Source organism: Phaseolus vulgaris, chromosome 11 (genome assembly GCF_051622355.1).
Source record: "Phaseolus vulgaris cultivar YP4 chromosome 11, ASM5162235v1, whole genome shotgun sequence".
Taxonomy (NCBI): Eukaryota; Viridiplantae; Streptophyta; class Magnoliopsida; order Fabales; family Fabaceae; genus Phaseolus; species Phaseolus vulgaris.
In genome coordinates, this window is record NC_143508.1 from 10,994,355 (window position 1) to 11,005,259 (window position 10,905).

At 32.4% G+C, this 10,905-nt stretch overlaps 1 protein-coding gene across 1 annotated transcript; it reads left to right on the plus strand.

The window, feature by feature from the left end:
* Window positions 1-1,537: 1,537 nt before the first annotated feature.
* On the plus strand, window positions 1,538-4,753 carry LOC137829803 (putative WRKY transcription factor 31). Its single transcript, XM_068636729.1, has 5 exons — window positions 1,538-2,052; window positions 2,388-2,486; window positions 2,618-3,172; window positions 3,266-3,379; window positions 3,865-4,753. Exons 1-5 carry the CDS (start codon window positions 1,708-1,710, stop codon window positions 4,549-4,551), a joined length of 1,800 nt encoding a protein of 599 aa, XP_068492830.1. The 5' UTR covers window positions 1,538-1,707; the 3' UTR covers window positions 4,552-4,753.
* Window positions 4,754-10,905: the final 6,152 nt, after the last annotated feature.

A 10,905-nucleotide genomic window follows, 5' to 3' on the forward strand; every position in this document is an offset into this window, starting at 1 on the left:
AAAAAATATATATATATATATATATATATATATTACTTATTTCTTTTTAATGTGACACTTCAAACACATACTTAACTTAAATTGGTATAAAAGAAAAAGACTATAGGGATGTGTTTTTAGCATATATTACTCCAAAAAGTAGTATCCTATGTTTATCTTTCTATATACATATACTCTTTTTCTTCCAAAATGTGACCAAATATGCATGCATGAAACAAAAAAGAAAGAAAGAGAGAGAGGGATAGTTAATTTTGTGGTGTGAAACTTTGTGGGCATCATGTCATTTGTGTATAGAAGTGAAGAGTGTAAAGGGATTGAAATAGAATTCAATGAAAGAAGGGACCCATGCTTAGTCTTTCATCACATTACATTACAACCTTTGACTAAGACTACACTTTCACGAGCCTCATGAGCCGGCCCAATAGGGGCGGTGAGTTTCCAGAACGAACGCGTCAATCTCCTCTTCCTAATCCTTTGCCTTCATTCACACCAAATCAACACAATATCCCACATCATCTAAAAATAACTATAAAATATTAATTAATGTAAATTTTATTTTATCAATCAATTTTATAAAACTAAATTAAACTTAAAGTTCATATTTTAATATAATATAAAAAATAATCAATTTTATAAAGATTAAGTTAAGTCTTCCACTTCTTAATAACTAATAACATATAAAAATAATCATATTAATTCTCAAGCACAACGAAATTGCATCTCTTACGGAATCTTCTAATTCATTCAAATTTAGTTTCGATACTTCTAATATTAATTTGGACATTTTTTCCTCGTATCATTGGTGCAATTTGTTGAATTTTGTTTCGTCAACAAACTTACGTTTCGGGAGATCCACCAACTTTCTTTTCTTTCCTAGTTACTATTAAATGAGTATATGACTTTTTATAAAGAATTTATACCCTATAATTAAGGGTGAGCAATCTACCCTGTACTGTTAGGCTTCCAAAAATTACACAATCTCTATTTTCAAACCTATATTTACGAGACTTCTATACTATGCAATTCGAAACTAAATATAAACTAAATCATATTCATGGATTTTCCTACACTTCTTCAAATAAAATTAATTTAGCTATTAGTGTGTATATATATATATATATATACTCATGTAACATTATCTATCAAAAACCTACTAATAATAACTAAGACCTAATTGTTTATAAGATATCTTTCAAACCACATTCTTAAGAAAAATAAGTTTTGGTTGAATCAGGAGACAAAAAACTTTAAACACGTTAAAAAAGAGCACAAAAATATTGTATTCTATAATCTCTCGCTTGTTAAATTTGTCTATTTTTATAGTAACAATTTTTCGTACTTATCTGCTTCATTCACCCATTATTCATTGAATTGAAAACAGAGAATATTCAGAAAACAAAAAATATTACATAAATATAAATATATGCATAACAGATCGTAACTGAGAACATATTTTTTTATGAACAGAACACGTAACATTAATATTGACAAGTCTTTGTCCACATGTAAAACTGAAATGTAATAATACTTGGAAGTTATTCAAAGGTAAGAGAGACAACAAGAGTTGTGGTCATCTTCTCAAGTCTCAGCTGTCCCGTTTTATTGCCGAGTCCATTGCATCGTTTATAAAGACTTCACAGACTTCTCTCTCTTTCTCTCTCTCTCTTTAGTCTTATTCTCTCTGTATCTTTCTCTCTCTTGGAATTTATGGTTAGAGGTGGTGGACTCTCCATGGATTCAGATCCAATTGGGAGCTTCTTCCTCCACAAGCCTATTGTTCTCAACTCTTTCCCTGAAGACACAAACCACCCCAAGTGGAAACTTAGTCCCCACAACAACATGGAAGCCACTGTTAGCACCAAAGACACCATCCCCTTCCAAGTCAACCTTAGCTGTTCTCCAAACAATCATGACTCTTCCCCATCATCCCTCCACAACAGAACCGAGATGGACTTCTTCTCCGACAACAACAAGAAGGAGCACAACGTTTCCGCTTCTGCCTCTAATCATCATCATTCCACCACTCCACCTACGTTGGAATTCAAAGTGAACGTGAGTGACCCACCCATCATCATATTTTATGGAAAAAGCTCTTTCTCCCACACACACACCCTTTCTTAGATGTTTTTTATATTGTTATTCTATCGGAATTGAAGTTTCATATCAATAATCTATGTTAATATTTAATACGAACCTTTATTTCGTCTCTGTTGAAATCAATCTATTGTAATTTAAAAATAGTACCAAAAGCACCCCGAGATGTGCATCTGTATAAGTTTTATCCGTGTATATTATGGTTTATATTCTAAATTTGCACGAACTTTTGAACATTTTGTGTGTGATCATTTTGTTGGTGTGCTCATGAATCTGTATTTTGTTTTTAATAGACTGGTCTGAATCTTCTTACTGCCAACACTAGCAGTGATCAATCTATGGTGGATGATGAGATATCACCCAATTCAGAAGACAGAAGAGCTAAGAATGAGGTAAAGATCGATGGATATGTATAAAAGTTTGTTGAATTTAATGAGATCACATGTCATGGGGTGCTGCTCTTTTTCATTTGTTTTATTTTGGAGGGTCTTCTAAAGTAGAGCGTTTCCGATGAACATTTTAGGTTGCTGCTCTTCAAGCTGAGCTTGAGAGAATGAAGAGGGAGAATCAAAAGTTGAGGAACACGCTTGATCAGGTTAACGTCAATTACGATGCACTTCAGATGCATTTTATGAATTTGATGCAGCAGCAGAAGGCCGAGGAAGCTGAAGAACAAGAAGTGATTGGTGGAAAGTTAGAAGAGAAGAAGCAAGGTGAGAGTAGTGGGGTATTGGTGCCAAGACAGTTCATGGATCTTGGATTGGCTACGAATGCTGACACTGACGAACCCTCTTCTTCATCAGGGGGAAGAAGTCAAGATCGATCAGGATCACCCCACGCAGAAGTGGCTTCGAAGGAATTAGGGACCGGTAAGAGTGAGATTGTTAATGACGAAGGGTATGACCAAGAGAAGAAGGAATATGGTAGAGGGGTTGAAAGTGAGGATAGTCCTTCAGGACATGCTTTTTCTGGTGATAAAGTTCCAAGGTTTAGTCCTCAAAAGAGTAACGTTGAACAGGCTGAGGCAACCATGAGGAAGGCAAGAGTTTCCGTTAGAGCTCGATCAGAAGCACCCATGGTAAGTAGGACTGCATGTTCTTCAAATTTGGAAAATTGTTCATGATAATTTTTTGTTCATTTTAGCTGATAGAGAGGTTTTTAACTGTCTCAGATCACTGATGGTTGTCAATGGAGAAAGTATGGGCAGAAGATGGCCAAAGGAAACCCATGTCCTAGAGCTTATTATAGGTGTACCATGGCTGCTGGTTGCCCAGTTAGAAAACAGGTATTTATTGATGATTTCACACTTCTGTAGGAACAAGAGAGAGAGAAAATGATAGATACCATAGATAGAAATATTAGATAGAAGGTTAGGAAGAGATGTAACGTAGGTGGTAAAATCAGGGAGTGAAAAAATAAAAAATTGGTTCAAAACTAGTATTACTACTCATTATCTTTAGTTGTTGACTTGAAGGTTTTATTTAAAAAGGTGCAACGTTCTTTGGGGTTGCAATTGTGACTACATGTGTATTTCCACAAAATCTCAACAGCAATTTGAAACCTTTTACTCAACCAATTGTAAACAAGTTTTCAAATACAAATATGCAAGTTATAATAATTTAGGTTCATTTGTTGAAGATGGATAAGAGTACAAATATTAAATTGAAGAATATGTTCATTTCAAGGCACAGTTATTGTTGTTCAATACTGTAGGTTAAAAATCACGTGGTTTATCTAGCTAATCCAATATATCTTACATGAAATAAACAGGTGCAAAGGTGTGCTGAAGACCGAACAGTCCTCATCACAACCTATGAAGGCAATCACAACCATCCTTTGCCTCCAGCAGCTATGGCAATGGCACAAACCACTTCCTCAGCAGCAAGAATGCTTCTTTCTGGGTCAATGTCTAGTGCTGACAGCCTAATGAATGCAAACTTACTGACAAGGACACTTCTCCCTTGCTCTTCAAGCATGGCTACTATCTCAGCATCTGCTCCATTCCCAACTGTTACATTGGACCTGACACAATCTCCAAACCCTCTACAGCTTCCAAGGCACCCAAACCAGTTACAAATTCCCCTCCAAGGTGTCCCTCAGAATTTTGCAAACTCCCCAGCCTCTTTAATGCCTCAGATATTTGGACAAGCACTCTACAATCAATCAAAGTTTTCTGGTCTTCAAATGTCACATGATGCAGACCCTTCACAATTTGGTAACCACCCTCAGCAGGTACCGCCACACCTTACTGACACAGTTAGTGCTGCCATTGCTGCTGATCCAAACTTCACTGCAGCTTTGGCTGCAGCAATCACTTCCATTATTGGTGGTGCTCAGCAACACAACACCAACAGCAACAACAGTAATAATAGTAACAACAATGGCAACATGACAGCCAGCAACAGCACTGGCAATGGCAACATCACAAGTAGCAACAACAGCAACGGAAAGCAATAAAATAAAATCAACAATTCCAATAGGGAATTAGTTCACCCCTTTCATTTTTTACCACATTAATTTAATTTGATTTAATTAAGTTCTTTTTATTTGTGATTCAGGAAAGCGTTACAATAGATAATTTTTTATTTGGTTATAGACTTTATATCAGTTGTTATCCCTCAGTATAAGAAATCACTTTCTTTCCTCACTTTTTATAAAACATGGAAATATATCTCTTCATTCCTTTGTTATATTTCCCACGGTAGAAGCTGAATCTTGTGAAAAAGAAAATTCGGGATGATTAAAGAAGAGATCTATTGCGTGAAACAAATGGCATTATATGGAAAGGGAAATGAGAATTCAAGAAAACCGTCTGAGAGTAGTTAAAGGGGATGTCACTTCTTGAACGCGTATTTTCATAGTGAGAGAAAATTAACACCGACTCAGAGAGAGTAATGATCTTCAACTTGTCTTTTCCATTGCGCCATATTTGGTCAAACAGCCATGTGAATGCAGTTTCACTACCATGTTAAAAAATTGACATCATACGCATTTCGCACATAATTTTACCTTTTTTTTCATGCACATATATATATAATAAATTACAGCTCACATAATCAAACGGAATAGCTTTTTGTTGTTAAACTTTGACGTTGAAAAGTAAGTTTCCAACATGGCTAATATATACTATCGTCTAACAGTAACCCTATAGTTTAGTTCTCTTTATTAATTAGTATCTTAATTTTCTTTTGAACGAAACATACTTTTTGCTGTGACAAAATCATCATCCACACAAGAAGATGAAGTACTGTTCATGGTAATCTCTTGTCAAGTTCTGACCAAGAATATGAAATATAATCTTTATTCTCAAGCCTTCTGCAGGAGGCGAATTAATGCATGTAAAGGAGGCACATTTAATGCGCAAAACTTGTGCTTATTAATATATATCTCTGCAAACTTTTTATGGACAGCTGGTTTATTAGGTTTACAGGTATTTATAGATAAACTAAATGAGAATTCAAAGATGTTAAGATACATAAGGTTCTCTATTATGTCAAAAATTTGATTCACATTATACTTACTATTATTTGTGAATAACTTTATCTTTAAGAAAGTTATCTAAACTAGGTATAATAGAAGACAATTTCATATATGTGATCATGTAAGTATATGTGAATAGCTTTATCTGAGACCCATAAAGGGTATATATTATACATATAGGTTATTCAAAACGAAAGACTTTCGTCTGTGATACTATACAAACCTAACGTGGTTACCAGACCTAAAGTGATGCCTCCTATTTCATGAACACACACATGCATTTATAGGCTTTTTGGTGAAGCTATCAATTAGATTACTATTCATTGAAGCCTTTTGTCGTTATGTTGTACACGCCAAAGCCTAACATTACCAAATCCACTATAGTATTGGGAAATGAGGTAACTAGATTTTGTGCATTGCTTTTTGAGTCTAGTCTGTGACTGGTTTGTGTGGGAAGTTATATAGTAAAGTCTTGATGTGTTGGTCGTGACTTGTGGGCTTCATCATTTAATAGTTGCATGCCTTCACTGCCAAATTGAAAGCTCAAATAAGCTATAGGCTATGATTCTTCAATGCTCAGGCTAATTGAGCATTCCCATGCTTCTGACCAATATGTTATTCAGCACCAAAAGTAACTACCTAAAAACCTTTTTTTCAAAATTTTGTGCAATCATGCGCACAGATTATAATTCTATTCTTAGTGATTGTACAATTGACATGCCACTACATGCATCCACCTTTATTGGATATAATAAACTATTGAATTGGATTGGTAAACTCTCTGTTTGAATTAATTATTTGCATGTTTAACGTTAGCTTTAGTGATTGCATGAACAAATTTTGTCGCTATATCATTTTAGTTTTTACACGATTTTCTGAGTTCATGTTCGGAGGTTGGTTTTTTTGTACGTCTTTGTGTTGGTGATCTTTTCAACAAAAAACCTAAACCTAACGAACCAAACCACTCGATTGTTTCGGCACCAGGGGCATCTGGATCAGTAGTGTGTTATGGCGTAGACAAGATTAAAACAATAAGAAAACACACGAACAATTATAGCTATGGTTGGTCGATGAGACATGTGCACAATGAAGAGAATCTATTTTCTTACACAACATATATACAGTAAAAAAATAAATCGATTAAGAAAAACGGGTATTTTATTTTTGTGTTGTATATACAATATTAAACTATATAGATAGAGGATTTATAATTATTACAATATTTGCTTTTGTAAGCACAAAAATAGATGTGTAGTTTGATATTACTTAATACAGTAATAAATATAAATTGAAATTCGTATTTTAATTCATCAATAATTGTTCTCTAATATTATTTAAAAGATTAAAAATATATTTTCTCTAAATACTTTAATACTCAATTTTTTCATGAAATTGGTGTAATTTTTTTATAATATGAAAATGAGCAATTTTTTTATTTACTGAAAAGTAAATTGTGTCATGGAGGCACAACTTTGAAGAAGTTGACTAGTATCAACACAACACAACTTGAGTGTTGCATTTAACGAGATCAAAGTCTTGAAATAAAAAAACAGATTTCATTCAAAACCAATAACATAGAAATCGTGAGACAACTGCACAACTTTGTTATAGGTATATGATACAACTTTAGCTCTGGAAGAAGGGTGTACAAGTGTTTATATATGTTTATGCTAGAAATCAAACAATGCATCTAGGAAAGGGAAAGAAGATAGATGAAATCAATATTCCATTTTAATTAATTTTATTTCTTGGTTTTTAAAAAATTAATAAAAAATATTATATAACTATACAAAATAGTTAGAATAGTACAACCCATTTACAAAATACATACAATAAAAAATTACAAATATAACTACAGACATCTCTTACTAGACATTTCTTCCCAACCATATAAGAGATATTCTTATATGTGTACCTAAAGTTTTTTTTTTTTTTTTTAAGAAGGTGTGTATCTAAACTAACAAAATATTGTAATTTAATTTAATTATTGTAAAAATAAAAGGAACCTCTAATTTTAAGAGGGAGGGTGGATTGTACTTAGAAGATTTTCGCAAATATTTTCTTTACAACCAACCAAATATTTTTTAACAAATTCTTTTGAAAAACAACATATTAATTTTGTAGTTGAAATACACTAATGCATGAAATGATTTTTTTTTTTATTTAAAAATGATTGATTAATCTTTTTAATACACAAATCTTAGAACAAATATCTAGAATAATTTCAATAGGTTATTTTTGAATTAAAAGATTATTTTTATGATCAAAAAATACTGAAAAGAAATTTATATACCGATTATATGATAGGTACAAATTTCAAGAGTATCAATCAGTGCTTTAAGAAAACATTTGACTTTATCATAATTAGTGAAAATTGATTAAACTATCAATTGTTTCAATTAATATTGTTAATCAATAACTAATACAAATTGATACAAAATATTAATATTCAATGTAACAACCAATATCAATTATCACAACCGTTCAATTATTACAGATAATAAATACAAATTTGTAGACAACAAAAACAACCGATTATTTTTGTAAAACAAAAAAATTGATTATATCAATACAGATTCTTATGCAGACATTTTATAAAGCAAAGATAAAGAACATATGAAAGACACAAAGATTTTATATTGGTTCACTCACAATAGAGCCACATCCAGTACCACCTCACATCAAGGTGAATATCATTAAAACAACACAATTTCTTTATAAGAAATACAAAAATGTTCTTGCACACTACAAGAACAAAAATCACTCACTCCAACACCATGTCACAGTTGTGAAACCTACTAAGAAACCTTATCTTAGCTACAAACTAATACAAAAATACAATAAAATATAGAAATGAATGAATTAACCTAAAAAGTGAATCAAGAAATACAAATGGATTGACAACAGTGAAATATCTTTGACCTCAACCTAAATGATAAAAGTTTTGCTTCAAGAACCTCAAAGATCTTTCAACAACTATTTCTCACCAAAACTTGAATCACGAAGACTCTCTAAAATGTAAAAATTATAGAATGTATGAGTAACCTTTTTTCTGAAACAATGCAAATCATTTTATAGAGATTTAGCAAACACGATTTTTTATTAAAAATGTGCAGTTAAGAAAAATCAACATGTTAAAAACTCAAAGCAATATGTTGATTTCAATTAAAGAAATGTAATAAGCATGGAAACTATTTTTTCTCAAATGCAAAGAACTCAAACTGGAAACATTTCTTATGCTACATATTAAAGCATAGTTTTCAATATATAAACATATTTCAAAAAAATCTACAACTTTTAAGTATTTTCAATCAACTGATTTAAAAGATAGCATATTAAAAAATTGTAATGTTCCATAAATCAATTTAAAAACTTTTTCACTAGTTAAAAATACTTGTTTTTAGATTCATCATCATTTATTAAGACAAAAGATAAATCAATACACACAAAATAAAAACTAAACTACCTAAACACTTAAGGCATCAAGTTTTTAATATGGCTTCATCAAACATTAAAGTTGGATCCTTGAGATGTCCAACAATCTTCCCCTGTTTGATGAAGACAAACAGTTCAACAACAAGTTTTGGGTCTTGGGTCTTGAAAAGCTTTATCTTTTGTAGGCAGTACTTAATGGCAAAAAGAAGAAATAATAGTTCTTCAGCTTGCTCCCCCTGACTTGCAGAACACATATTTCTCCCCCTTTGTGTTCATCAAAATGAAACCATGCACATAAACCATTTAAATGAATATACCAGTCTATCGAATAAAAACACGCATAGCAAAATATAGCAGTACTAACAGTGCTTAGGAAGAATATAAAATGTTCAAGTTGCATAAACAAGCATCATACAACCAAAAATTAAGAGAGTTCAACATATATGAAAATTAAACTGATTATAAGAAGAAGAAGAAATTAAAAATCACAGTGATAGAGCTCAACCAACTACTTTTGTACAACTTCAATCTGATCATCAAGATGTTGAAACCTTGATGTAGCCATCTCAAAATATTCCCTTTTGTTTTGCACAAATGGTGTCCAACCTATGAAGCATGACCCTCTAAAAACTAGACAATGGTTCACCTCTCTCCACTAATGGTACATAGGCTACCAAAGTATTCATATCAGTTCCTTGAGCATCTTCACCAACATTGCTTGATTCAGGAATATCACCAACATCAGCGTTTTTATTAATCCATAAATTGTTATTAGAGGGTTGGACCACCCTTAAAGTGGTCCATATTTATTATATCTTTTCTTGCTGATCAAAAACAAGTAATCCATAAATTGTTAACCTTTTAAAAACCCATTTTGACTAATGTAGAGCAACCTATTTCACTACCAGCCTTGATGGTTCCAGTCAACTCATCATTCACATAAACTTCAAAATATTCCAGAATTTTTGAAACCACAATTGTAAAAGGAAACTTGTAATCAACATGTCTCTTGGACTTGATCATGTGTTCCTTCATCATATAAATCCAGTTTACCTTTATTTTGTTCACTAGGAAGTACATCAGTATCACATCCTCCTCAGTCAATATAGCATGCTAAAACTTTGGGAGTTAGCTTGAGATTACCTACATGAAACCGATTGGAAGGAATTTTTTATTCTTCAAACAAGAATGGTAGAATTTCATCTTGTTGAACTCGCTGATTTCAGTTGTGTTTCCTTTACCAACCTTCGCTCCATTATGCTTCAGCCTAGTTAAATTATTCTACACAACAGTTGTAATCAGCATTTTGACTCCTTTAACAGTGGATACTAAATTCTTGCCATTAAAATCTTGGTCAGTGAAAAAAAAAAACATTAATCAAATCATGATAAACATTGCATGTTAACTCACGGAAGGCTTCAACCACTAAAGCTTGAGAATTACATTGGGGATGTTGATTTTCTTTCTACTTATTTCATGCAAGAAGGTTATCATGGCATCTTCATCACACTAGTTCAAAATGAATAAACAAGTGCGGTTTATTTAGTGCGGCTTTGCGTTCAAATGCTTTCGTAAAAAATGTTGTGGCATTTTTGTAATTAAGTTCATTTACAAGTGCGGCTATTAGTAAAGTCGCACTTGTAAATCAAGCGTTTGGATTTACAAGGGCGACTATTTGTACAGCCGCCCTTGTAAATCAAAACACTTGATTTACGAATGCGGTCTTACAAATAGTCACCTTTTTAAAACCTTTTTAACCTTAATTTATAAATGTGTCACTTACGTTTTGATACTCTCCTTTCTCTCGTGCTTTGTTTCTCTTATGTGCTTCCTCCATTAACTGTGCTTCCTCTTTTCTTCCTCTCTTCTTTGCATTGTCTTCGTGTCATCAGTAAG

Excerpts from the sequence above, each read along its gene's own strand:
- LOC137829803 (XM_068636729.1), top strand. The coding sequence starts at position 1,708 with ATGGTTAGAGGTGGTGGACTCTCCATGGATTCAGATCCAATTGGGAGC. Across the intron at positions 3,173-3,265 it reads CTCGATCAGAAGCACCCATG|ATCACTGATGGTTGTCAATG; the intron begins GTAAGTAGGACT and ends TAACTGTCTCAG. Across the intron at positions 3,380-3,864 it reads GTTGCCCAGTTAGAAAACAG|GTGCAAAGGTGTGCTGAAGA; the intron begins GTATTTATTGAT and ends TGAAATAAACAG.